The sequence below is a fragment of the Arvicanthis niloticus genome, chromosome 5 (genome assembly GCF_011762505.2).
Source record: "Arvicanthis niloticus isolate mArvNil1 chromosome 5, mArvNil1.pat.X, whole genome shotgun sequence".
Taxonomy (NCBI): domain Eukaryota; kingdom Metazoa; phylum Chordata; class Mammalia; order Rodentia; family Muridae; genus Arvicanthis; species Arvicanthis niloticus.
The window spans coordinates 41,369,016-41,382,249 of record NC_047662.1 but is presented as its reverse complement, the minus strand read 5'-3'; the positions used below and the strand labels follow the sequence as shown (position 1 = coordinate 41,382,249).

At 41.9% G+C, this 13,234-nt stretch overlaps 1 protein-coding gene across 15 annotated transcripts in view; it reads right to left on the bottom strand.

Moving 5' to 3' along the window:
- Osbpl9 (oxysterol binding protein like 9) overlaps positions 1 to 13,234 on the bottom strand; it is a 133,954-nt gene that overhangs the window by 53,792 nt on the left and 66,928 nt on the right. Inside the window, exon 1 of one of the 15 annotated variants that reach the window (XM_076934480.1) lies at positions 10,101 to 10,585. The exons of 11 other annotated variants lie outside the window; for them this stretch is intronic. Coding sequence is in view for 2 of the 4 variants with exons in the window: in XM_034502021.2 (XP_034357912.1) it covers positions 1,332 to 1,358 (27 nt within the window). In the remaining 2 variants the exon portion in view is untranslated. Of the gene's footprint in view, positions 1 to 1,331; positions 1,484 to 10,100; positions 10,586 to 13,234 lie in introns of those variants that run through there. 3 more of the 15 variants (XM_076934476.1, XM_034502021.2, XM_034502019.2) reach the window with 3 other exon arrangements.

The window sequence follows — 13,234 nt, the reverse complement described above, 5'->3', positions numbered from 1 at the left end:
GGAAAATATGGGCGTGGTGGTATACATGTAACCCCCGCAGGAAGGTCAAGTGTTCAAGTACCAAAACCCTGCTTCAAAAAGTGCAAACCATACAACCAACTTTCCAGTGAAAAGAGATCACAGCAAACAAATCTACATTAAACTAAAGTCCCTGCTGATCTTCAACATGACTGTGCTCAATATATTTTTCAGCCTCTCATTTACTGAGACATGCTTCAAGTACAATTTCATTCCTGTTCAAACCAAAACTAGGGCACTCAACTTCAAAAAAAAAAAAAAAAAAAAAAAGAAAAAAAAGAAAAAGAAAAAGAAAGAAAGGAAGAAGAAAAGAAAGAAAATTGCCCCTTGTTTAAGTTCTCAAAGTAACATCCCTTTCTTAGTGATGTACGCCTGCCCTGGAGTACACTCAAACAATTAGCTTCTATTTAAGTAACCTCTTGTAGAGATGCACCAAAAATAAAAGTTTAAAAAATCGTCCAAATAAGAGTAAAAGAATAACGTTTCTTAACATTAGTACTAGAAACTATGGGGCCCTGATGGTTGTTCCGACATAGGCCACGTTCTGAAGGATGACTTGTGAGTAATTTCTTGAGTGCTCTCGTTTTTTGTTTTGTTTTGTTTTTTAAAGTCGCTGCGAATGTTTTAAACTTCAACTACCACTTTAAGACCATTGCCAGCTTTCCCACTGAAACGTCTAGAAATAGTTACTCGGCTTTCAATTTCTGTAATGCGGCTAAAAAGTAAAACAACGTAATCACGCAGTACCAAGTCTTCACATTAAAAAATGTTCTTCAACCTAATTCTCAATCTTTCATGATAAAAAAAAAAAAATAAGTACAGGAAGGCCAGCAGGGGCCTTCCTTTCCTGCTATATTAACCACAGGCAACTTTCTACAACGGAGCTAAGGCTGACAACCTTAAAGCCTTCCCTACAGTTGTTTCGTGAACCCCATAAAACTATACTGGAGTTTCCAAAATATTTGCAGCAGCTACTACTTAAAAACAAAACCATCTCCTTCCCTAGCCACCCATGCACAAACAGCAGCATCCATCACTGACACACAAACACAGGGCCAAGCTTCAGCACAACGCCTAAACATCCCAAATTCTACTTGGCCTGCAAGGGAAGATTCTACATTTAATAGGCACTGGGTTGGAGTTGAGCTTTCGAGTTTAGAGCTCAACTGAAGTGATTGTGAGTCAGCCTTCTAAAGGAGAACCGAGTTCTATAGAAGTATTTCCTAAGCTGGACAGCCGCGCCACAGAGGGGAGCTGGGGGCGTGGGCTGAGGGGAGGCGGCCCCTCGCCCGGGGGCTCGAGGGTCTACTCACTCCGCAAGCGGCCAGCAGGAGAGCCATTCGCCGCGGCCGGCCGCCGTCTCAGGGGAGGGGCCCTTCCCCGCCCCGGATGCCCCTCTGTGCCCCGCACCCCAGCCCAAGAGCCGGTGGAGGACGCCCTCTCCCGCCCTCCCCCGCCCTCCCCCTGCGCCGCGGCCCAGGCGCCGCCCCGATTGGCTGGCCCTGGCAAAGAGGCCCCTGGCGATTGGCCATGGGTCACCTGCATGGGAGGTGAGCGGCTGGCGATTGGCGGTTGGCCCCGTTGGGCGTCAAAGCCGAAGGAGCGGCGCAGGAGCCGCGCAGGAGCCGCGGCTGCTCAGGTCTCCCACCCGAGAGAGCTGAGGAAAGGCCTGGAATTGGCTTCACCTACACCAGCAGCTTCGAGCTCGTCATCACCACCATATTTTGGCAGCTGCTGAACTCAGAAGTTCCATTTTGATAATTGATTTTGCCTCCAGAAAGTTGTTTCTGTCGCACGAGGAAGGCAGGAGAGGAGGAAACACTACAGCCTACCAGTAAACAAGAGCTTGGGTGTCTGTTTTACTTGTAGGTGACAAGTCCGTGGGCTTGCTGTTTTGACAGCACCGTAAGGAGTGTAGGTGGCTTGTGAAGAACTTCAAGAATCCAAATGGTGTAACTGCGAAGTTCAGCCTTGGAGGACCTGGACAGAGGCCCAAAATGCAGGAAATCACAGACACCAATGATTGGCATTATCGATCTGGAGAAACAAGTTGCTTTTCTGTCCTTTTTTCCTTGGTATCTTGACCGCTCCTAAGACTCTTTTAAGCATCGAATTGTTTGCTGAAATTTTTGTGGCGCAGAGTTCAAGAAATACTCAACTACACTAAAACTACACTGCTGCACTCACTGTTTATGGTATTTTAGTTGATGTAAATTGTTTCAAAATGTTTAATACCAAGTTCATTCTGATTCCCCATTTATAAGCACGGAATTCTCTCATGATCTCTATCTCAGTAAATGAAAGCATTAACATTCACTCTAAAATGCAGACTAAAAATGCAGCAGTCCTTGGGGACCTCCCCTAGTTCAAACTCAAATCTATCAGCCAAGTTCTGTAATCCTTACCTCCTAAATGAGTTTTCAATTCCAGCTCTCCTCATATCTGAAATAATGGTCCTTCTTGGAATAATTTCCTCACTAGAGTCTTCCTTAATCTAACAATTCACTGTCAACATAAGAGCTAGAGTACATTTTGATAGCATCTCACTATCAATTAAGAAACTTGCCAAAGGATATAACTCAGTATTTAACACTGAGCTGTACAAATGTTTTATAGCCCTACCTGCATCTTTCAGCTTGCACCCCTATTTCTCTGCCCTCCTCACAATGGTCCCTTTGAAGCTTTAATTTGCCAAGGACCTTCCAACCTGACCTTGTGACAGCTATTTTTTTCACACTATCTCCTTGACAATAACTTTTGACTCTCAATTTACTTCTTACCATCATCTCTACACAAACAATGTAAATTCTTCCTATTTTGGGTCATCAGTAGCCCATGAAACTTTTTTTTGTGGAATTTACCATGGTTAAAATTTTACATTATTTGAGTTCTTTAGTAATTGTTTTGAGTCTTAATTCATATGTGATAAAATGTGACTATAATGGTTTGGATGAGAATGGGCCCCATAGGATCATATGTATGAATGCTTGGTCTCTAGTTTGAACTGTCTGAGAAGGATCTGGAGGTGTGGCCTTGTTGGTAATGAAGCTCAGTGGTTGTGTTGTTGTCTATGAGGCCCTGGATTTAATCCTCAGCAATAAAGACAAAATGATCTATCAAGTCATACTTAATTCTCTGCTGCTGTGATAAAACACTGACCAAAAAGCATGTCTGGAAAGGTAGAAATTTTAGTTTATAGGTTATGGTTCATTATTAAAGAGACCAGGGGATGCAAGGTGTAAAACCCAAATGAAAAGGACCTCACCAATCCGTGGAGAACTGCAGACGCACCCCAAATCACTCACGAGAAACACAACTTGATGCAAATTGCAAGAGGTTTACTGGCTAGCCAGGGCTGTCTTTCCTTCAAGCCCGCGCAGGGGCAGCGGAATTCAGCAGCAGAACAAAAGAAGTTTACAGCTTTTAAGGGGGCATCTACAAACCAGGTGGGGGTGGAGTTAGGGAAGAGGGAAGGCTGAGAGTGGAGTTAGGGAAGGGGGAAGGAGGGAGAACAGGTCACTAGGTCATGGATACATTTGATCTCAAATTCCTAAGATGCATGGTGTATCACTTTATAATTGGCTATTTCGAAGTAGTTTTACACTATATATCATGAGCTCCAGTTCAAGGGGGTCAGGCTTATCTCAAACTTTTAGCATCCTGGCACCAACTGTCTCAGGGCTGTTAGTTCAAAGCCCGGCCAAGCTAATCTCGGGCCCATAGCATCCTGACACCATGAATCTTAAGATTTGTTTAGTTAGGGCCATCTGTTCAAATGGTCAGCTAATTTCCTGGGACTGAGGCAACACAGTGTTTGACTTACAGGTTTTTATGTCTTTGCTTTAAAAGTAGGGTTCAGGGGATCAACTTATGATTTTTCTATCTTTCAAAGGCAGGAACTTGAAGCAGAAACCAAAAGAGAAACTCTGCTTACTGCTTGCTTCCAGTACTTGCTTGGCTTGCTTTATTATATAACCTGGCCAAGGGCAGGACCACTCATAGAGGGCTGCTACCCACTTGCATCCACTAGCAATCCAGGAAATGCCCCCACAGAGTTGCCTTCAAGCAAGCTGAGGAAGGCAGTCTCTCCCTTTTCCCAGGTGACTATGGCTTGTGGCAAGTTAATAATAAAAACAAAATACCTAACCAACACACATGTAAAGATCAAGAGGAAACAAGTACATTCTCCTAACTATAAGGAGCCTATCCCAAAAGATTGTATAATTTCAAATACTACATATAACATTTTAGGGCAAAGCAAAACTCTAGAGACTATAAAAGGTCAGGGCTATGAAGAAAGAAAGATAAACAGGTAGAATGTGAAATATTGAAAAACATTGAATGTGTATAGGATTGTGTCTATAAGTGTGTACATACATCACATGCAAGCCTGGTGCCCACTAAGGTTATTGGAGGACAGCAGATCCCCTAGAACTGGAGCTATTGTCAGTTATAAGCTGCTGAGTGAGTGCTGGGAATCCAACCTGGGTCCTCTGGAAGATCACCCAGGTGTTCTTAACTGCTGGGTCATCTCTCTGGCACCAGAACATTTTTAAGGTAGGAAAACTACTATGTATGATACTGTAAAACCATACAATATGAATTTGGACTATAAATTTCTCCAAATTCATGAGCAATATAAAGAATATAACTTTTTTTTCAGCTAGTGCTGGTAGTACATGCCTGCAACTCCAGCATTTAGGAGTTAGAGGCAAGATTATCCTTGGCAAAAAACAAACAAACAAACAAACAACAAAAACCAGTGAGATAAAGACCAACCTGAGCTTCATGAGACTTTGCATTAAAAAAAAAAATCCCAACAAAACCAAACCAAACCTATGTGTTATGCAATAATGTGTCACCAGAAGTCATCAGTGAGAACAAATGTCCAATCCTGGCAGGAAATACTGATAACAGGAGAAGCACATGTGGGGCAGGGATATGACAAACAGGAAATATCTCTCTCTCCTCCTATCTCTCCTCTCTCTCTCCTCTCTCTCTCCTCTCTCTCTCCTCTCTCTCTCCTCTCTCTCTCCCCTGTCTCCCCCCTGTCTCCCCTGTCTCCCCTGTCTCCCCTGTCTCCACTCTCCCTCCCCTCTCCTCTCTCTCTCCCCTCTCTCTCCCCCCTCCCCCCCTCTCCCCTCTCCCTCCCTCCCTCTTTCCCTTCCCTCCTCCCCCTTGCTCCAAACTGAGAACTACTCTAAAATATAAGGTACTTTGTTGTATTCTAAGCCAAGCCAATTGTTCTCTTGGCACTGACCCTGCAACAGAGGCAAGTGACTAAGAGCAAATGTAAGACAACTCAAGTTTCAGTAGTGGCCTACACAGCCTCAATATTTTTGCCTGTCTTCAGAAATTTCAAAAACCGATGTCAGCTAGTCAATTCCTACATAGGAACTTAGGCCAGATGGAGCACATACATCACTTGGCATATGGGAGAAGCAAGACCTACCTTACACTCAAAGCTGCCATGTTTCACCAAGGGAAACTGCAGTTAACACACTGTCAAACAGAAACATTTTGTTCAGAATTAGAATTAGCAGCCTCTCCACAGGCCCACGATGCCTATTATAGTGCACAGTCTTGCTCACCAGCTTCTCCTCACAAGGGACTGGCATAACACTGGGTGCTTAAAAATGCCTGTTGGCACTCTCTCTCCTCCAGCAGCCGAGCAAGATGCCCAAAGGAAAGAAGGCCAAGGGAAAGAAGGTGGACCCGGCTCCCGATGTCGTCAAGAAACAGGAGGCCAAAAAGGTGGTCAATCCTTTGTTCAAGAAAAGACCCAAGAACTTTGGCATTGGGCAGGTCATCCAGCCCAAAAGAGATTTAACACGCTTCGTTAAATGGCCCCAATACATCAGGCTGCAGCGGCAAAGAGCCATCCTCTGTAAGTGGCTCTAAGTACCTCCTGCCATTAACCAGCTCACCCAGGCCCTAGACAGGCAAACAGCTACTCAGCTGCTTAGGTTTGCCCACAAGTACAGGCCAGAGACAAAGCAAGAGAAGAAGCAGAGGCTACTGGCCTGTGCCGAGAAGAAAGCTGCTGGCAAAGGGGACGTCCCAAGAGACCACCTGTCCTCCGAGCAGGAGTCAATACAGTCACCACCTTGGTGGAGAACAAGAAGGCTCAGCTGGTGGTGATTGCCCATGATGTAGACTCCATTGATCTGGTGGTTTTCCTGCCTGCCCTGTGTCAAAAGATGGGGCTGTCCTACTGCATCAAGGGAAAGGCCAGGCTGGGGTGCCTGGTCCACAGGAAGACATGCACCACTGTTGACTTCACACAGGTTAACTCGGAAGACAAGGGTGCTCTGGCTAAGCTGGTGGAAGTCTATTAGGCTTAATTATAATGACAGATATGACTAGATCCACTGGCACTGGGGAGGCAACATTCTGAGTCCTAAGTCTGTGGCTCACATTGCCAAGCTGGAAAAGACAAAGGCTAAAGAACTCACTACTAAACTGGGTTAAATGTATACTAAGTTTTCTGTACATAAATATAATTACAAAATTATCTTCCAAAAGAAATGCCTGTTGGGGAATGAGATGCCAGGTACCGTGCTGTGACAGCCTCAGTACACTGGAGGGGAGGTGAAAAGAGCAGTGTAGGGGACACACAGGGAAGAGGAGGACCAGAGACTAGTTTTTCAATTTTCAATTATATATTTGATGGCTACTATTGCCCTAATTTTCATAGGTAAGATTCTGCATTAGTCAGTTAACTTTATTCTGAGAGAACATCTAGATTTTATTTTATTTTTAAAAACTTACACTATTAAATTCAGTAAAAAAAAAATTCAGCTCTTTGCCACAGGTAAATAAAAATGCTTTCTATTCTTTAATTCTCAAATTTAAAATATTATATAACTCAATTTTTAAATCTCTGTGCATTATATGTATATAAGGATTAGTAAAGTTAGAAATGAAAATGTGGTTATTTCTAGAGAAACAGTAGAGGAGGAAACTATAGTATTTTATATATTTCTACAGAGTTTATTTATTTATTTAGAAACAGGGTTTCTCTGTGTAGTCCTGGCTGTTCTAGAACTCACTCGTAGACCAGGCCGGCCTTAAACTCACAGAGATCCACTTTGCCTCTGCTTCCTGACTGCTGAAATTAAAAGCTTGTGCTACCATACCTGACTGAATTTAAGTTTTTAAGTCATGTGTTGTTCATGTCATTATCGCATTTAAAAAATACTTTAATCTACTGGTGTGTGTGTGTGTGTGTGTGTGTGTGTGTGTGAAGGCATGCTTGAAGATCAGAAGACAGCACTGTGAGGTCAGCTCTCTCCCTCTACATTTACAGTTTCTGGGGGTTGAACTCAGACCACCGGCTTGCATGGCAAGTGCTGTGACTTGCTGAGCCTGAAGATTTTAGAATCTAATTCCCTCTATGGTTTCTGCTCTCTTCTTTATAGTAGACTGACTCCATAAAGACAAGGACCATGGGTAGTTTTATACACAGACGTACTCTTGGTAACTATTATAATATGTAGAAAATAGTGAAGGTTGAATAAATACTCAACTAAATAGATAACTTTATACTCTTTGTATGTTCTGAGTTGAACACACACCACTTAAAATTTAACATTTTTATAAAGAGAAGGCAGAAAAACATACACAAGATTTCTAGTAAAACACATAGTGAAAATGGAATTCTGCCAGGCAGTGGTGACGCACATCTTTACTCCCAGCACTTGGGAGGCAGAGGCAGGCGGATTTCTGAGTTCGAGAAACTGTCCTGGTCTACAGAGTGAGGTCCAGGACAGCCAGGGATACACAGAGAAACCCTGTTTTGAAAAACCAAAAAAAAAAAAAAAAAAAAAAAAAAAAAGGAATTCTGGCAGTTAAAGGAATAACCTCTAGCTGTCTGTAAAATGTACCATCTGTTCTTAGTTGCTTCTAAGTTCAGAACAGATGCACTATAACTAGATCAAAAAAACTTATCAGAAAAATAAATCCTAGAAAATCCTAAATTCTAACTTAAGAACCAAAAATTTCCCCCAGAAAAAGCAATGGCTCTGTTGAGAGCCTCAAGGAGAACCTGGCTGAAGACCAACTAAATGGCTTTGTCTCCACACTATTTTACCTGTGGAAGAGATGACACATCTGTGCTGCAGGCATTTCTTTTTTGTGGGAGTGGGGGTGGGGCGCTTGAAGGAGAAAGTAAAACATACCCATTTTTCTATGTAATGCTTAAAATAAATCTAACAAAGCCATGGAAATGACAGAGTTGTAGTAAACAACTGTGTACTCGAAAGGTGTGTTAATTTAACACTCAAGAAAAGTTCTCAAAATCTTCCTATATTCGCTAGCCATGGAGGCACATATCTATAATCCTGCACTTGGTGGGTAGAAGGGCAAGAAAATCAGGAGTTCAAGGCCAGCTTCAGCAAACTATCAAGTTTTAAGTCAACCTGGTAAGCAGCTTGAGGCTGGTGAGATGGGTCAAAGGGTAAAGGTACTTGACATAGTTGTGGTGACCCAATCATAACATCAACAATGAAGGCGATCCTGGGCTACCCCTGTAAAAAGGTCTTTTGACCCCCCAAAGGGTTGCAACCCATAGGTTGAGAAACTGTCCCAAGCTCTTTGTCAGGTTACCCAAAATCACTGCCGCATTGCATTATAAGAATCTTTTAGTCTCTGGTGTTTAGCTATGGCCTTATTTTTTAAATTACATATTAATTCAGATTAGATATTAATAAAGACATAATAAAATACTTGATAAAATTTAAAATGACATATAGCCTTACAAATTTAAATGTTTTAAAAAGCTGGTTTTTTAATCTAGTTCTTAATTTTCTGTAAAACTCCAAAATTTTCTTTAAAGGAGTTTAAAATCTCTCAATTGTGTGTTTTTGCAATATCAAAATAAAGTACCATTTTTAAGAGTGAAGATACAGAGCATAACCATAATTTTTAGAACATGAAACCAAGTTTTAACAGTGTGACAATTTAGTGTCTCTAAAATCAATACCAAGCAGTTTACTTTGATGTTATAAAATTTGGCCTCCAGCAAGAAAAGCTCTTATACATGCATAGAGAGGCAGCTCTAATACCTCATTAAGCAAGCATGGTTTTAAATCTTATTTTTTATAAACCTAGTTTTTTTTTTATGACAGGACAGAAATTATATAAACTCTTGTCCCAATTTAAAAGTATCTTCGGCGATCTGCTTCTTTGGTCTGCTCATGCCATTTGTTGCTGTCCAGAATGGCTCTAACCCTGAGTTATGACTTTAAACTAACATTTTGTTACAAATGTTACACATTTTTAACTATATCCAATAATTTATAAGCCAACAATCTGTAATCTATACAGAACACAGTAAATCCATACATTCAAACCAGTCAGAAACATACAGTGTACATACATTTATACATTTAAAATGGACAAAACTTCCTTACTTTCTCCAGCTGTAATTCCAAGGGAGGAACACCTTGCTACCTGCTGAACCTAACTGTCATGGGCACAAAGGTTTTGTAGCAGAACTAGCCATCTCCTTCCTTACCGGAAAAGCTGAGAAGCTGCAGGTTCCCCTTTAGAGCAGCTTGTACAGATCAGGCAGCCCCTGGCTTGCAGAATGCTGGACCCAGGCAAGAGGTGGGGTTTCTCCTGCCTCCTAGCTGCTAGTGCAGGGCTCTAAGAGCAGCAGCAGTTTATCAGCTTTTGTTGCCCCAATTCAGCTACTTTTTTCCTGAAAATCCTTGAAATGAGTTAAAATTAAGTCAAGGGTGAATGGCCAACAGATGAAGCTTGGCCTTTCCTCCAAATAGGAAACAAAGAGCAACAATGAAGCAATTAAACGAAACCACAGACATAAACTGAAAGACATGGACAGACTGATGTGCCAAGGACAACCAACAGGGCTGGGGAGGAGTGAGAAGAGAACCAGATGTCCTACCAAAGAGGAGGACCCAGAACCTGACCAGGGGTTCCTCCAGTGGGAAGTAAAGAGGAAGCAGTATGTCCCCTGACCTCCTCTGACCCTAGGAGCAACACTGTGTTCAGTTTCTCCTTTCTTGGGTTCCAACCAGACAGGTGTCAAACCAAAAACCAAAAAAAACCAGGCTTACCTCTGGCGGTTTTGAAATGAAATCCCTCAATGCGGATGATTACAAACCAGGGACCTGTGGAGTAACCGGATTCCTGGCCAACGTACCAAATGTGGGATCCACTTAAATCCAATATAACTCAAACATGAGGTAGATGACGAAAATGTCCTTTTATCAAGCCACTACTGATCGATCAGGGCTGCAGAACAGACTTGGGAGCTGAACTGTGACCTTGAAGGGATATTCACAGTGTATTTAGAGGATGAAACCATAAAGCAAGGGGGAGCAAGGTGGGCTGTAGCATTGTCCAGTCTTATTCTGACATAAGAGGCTGAGCAAGGGAGTTTCCATCAATTAGGATAGGAGTTGTTTCCTGGGCCTGGGAATGTAAACTTAGTTTGACTCTGCTAGCGAGATAGCAAGATGGAGAAGCTGTCCTTGAGCTGTCTGGACTCAAGACAACTGTTTTCTTATAAACTGTCCCTGAGATGTCTGGATTCCGATAACCGTTTCCTTATAACGGAAGCTGGTCAGTTATTAGGAAGTCTCCAGCTCCCCTAGGGCCTGGGACCTTGAACTTAGTTTCTCCCTAAGTTCTCCCTCCCATTAAATCAAATGGAGTCTGAAAACAAAATGGTAGTACTTAGAATAAGTTTCATTTGCTTGTTCTTGCTATACCAAGCCTGACAATCTAAGTTTGATTCCAAAACCCACATAGCAGGAGAGAACTGACTCCTGTAAGTTGTCTTATGATCTAGACAAATGGCATGTGCGCACACACATACACACACACAGAGAGAGAGAGAGAGAGAGAGAGAGAGAGAGAGAGAGAGAGAGAGAACGAACATGCCCCTCAATTAAATAAATAAATATAATCAAAATTTAAATGCAAAATTTCTATAATCTGACTTAGACATGAAAGTCAAGGGGTAAAAATCAAAGCACCTGAGAACTACTACTAGTAGAAACTACTAGTTTCTCAGCCAGTCTCCTAAATGAACCTAAAAACTGAGTCTGTTTATTTACATGAGCTTGGCAGCTGTGTAGTGATCATACTTCGGTATCTCGTTTTTGAAAAGGCTTCACATGGACTCCATGTTTTCCAGCCTTGATAAAAACTGTTACCACATCTCATTTTGTATGCTGATGTTTTATTCACAAGTTAAATGATACTTCTGGGTACAAGCTACCAAGCCTTCCTTATTCACTCAGCCATGTTCTTATAAAAGCTGTTCTCGCCTTTCTTTCTAGGAGTTTGAGATCAACACAAAAAATAGGGTGCTCTAATTTCATTTCTGTTGCTGTGATAAAATACCCTGACAAAAAGCAACATACAGGGAAATGGGGTTTAATTTGGCTTACATTTCCAGGTTACAGTCTATCATTATGGGGAAGTTAAAGCAGGAACTGAATGCAAACAGCTAGTCATACATCCAGTCAAGAGCAGGGAGAAATAAACACATGCCAGCTCACTGGCTTCCTTGCTTGTGCTCAGCCTGATGTTTTTCCATTTATACAGAGTTCAAAACTTCCTGCACTTAAGGAATCTTGCTGTCCATAGTGAGCTATGTTTTCTCACATCACTTAACTTGATTAAGACAGTCCTTCCAAAAATGCCCAGGCCACTAGAAGACCATCCCTCTTTGAGACTTCCTTCCCAGGTGACTCCAGATTGTGTCAAATTAATAAAACTATCCTTTACATGGGGTAAATTTATAAAAGTATAGAATGGCAGCAAGGAAGTTCTATTTTGTTATTGACCTAAGGTACAGTACACACAAGCTGTACATTTAAGAACAGTAAAGTACCACTTCTTGGTCCTTATAATCACAGAAGCTAGTTGCTATACAAAATATTTTTTATTTATTTAATATTATTGTGAGTGTGCATGTACACACATGCACATGTGTACAAACATTATGGGATGCTGTGTTGTGGTGTATGTGTAGAGGTCAAAGGCCAACTTTGTGGACTTAGGGTCTCTCTTTTCACCTTTACATGGATTCTGGGCATTGAACTTGGATCACCAGGCTTGCATGGTAAGGACCTTTATCCACTGAAAACTCTACAGACTATAAATATCTTATTACCAACTCACATGTAGCACAGACTTTTAAAAATGTCAAGGTTATGCTTAAAGAGCTGCCTGAGAATTTTCAAACTGAGCTCTAAAGCAGTCTCTACAACAATCTGCTGGAGATGAGCACAATCACCTATTTAAAAGGTGATGTGTATGTATGTATGTGACTGTGTGTGTATATGCATGCATACGTGTGTGTGTGTGTGTGTGTGTTACATGTACCCATATTTTCAAATGCATTTGGAGGCTGAGGAATATGTTCTATTATTTTAAACCTTGGTCTCTCAAGACAGTCACTCACTGAACTGAACTGGGCTGGTAGGTGGACAGCAACTCTAGGGACCTTTGTGTCTCAGCACCCCCACATTACTGAAGTTAGAGGTCTACAGGGCTATGTCCAGCACTTTCTTTATGTGGGTGCTGGGGATTCAAACTCAGGTCCTCACACTTGTACACCAAGTGCTTTGAACTGCTGAGCCATCTTCCTAGTCCCATGATCTTCTATCAAATCAGCTTAGTAGCAACATTGAAGCAAGGCTTCTAAGGCATATTGCTGCCTATGTTTGTGTCTACAATGAGGCCAGCACTTGTACTTGGCCATATCATGACATATCATGTAAAGGTCAAGTGACTTCATGGCATGTGTAATATAAAAAGAAGCTTCCCCAGCAGTTAGAACAGAGAAAAGTGTCATACTCTACACTGAAATGCACGTGTAGTCAGATTTACAAAGAACCTGCACCTGTTTAATAGTTATCTCATTGAAAGTAGTAGGTCCAGGTTTCCATACTGCAGTGGTTATCATGCCTGCCTTCTACAGTGTAAATAGCCTTGTAAAGTGGTTCAGCAAGTTGTATTAATTGCTTGATTTTTAATTTTTCTTTCTGAGACAGGGTTTCCCTCTGAAGTCTTGGCTGGCCTGGAACTCACCAGCCAGGACTGGCCTTCAACTTGCAGCAGGTCCTCCTATCTTACCTCTTGAAGCGTAGGCATTTGCCCCGGGCTCAGCTTAAATGAATCTTAGATTCTGTTGCTTTTCATTATATTTGCACTTAATTTGCAAGTTCTTTTTGAA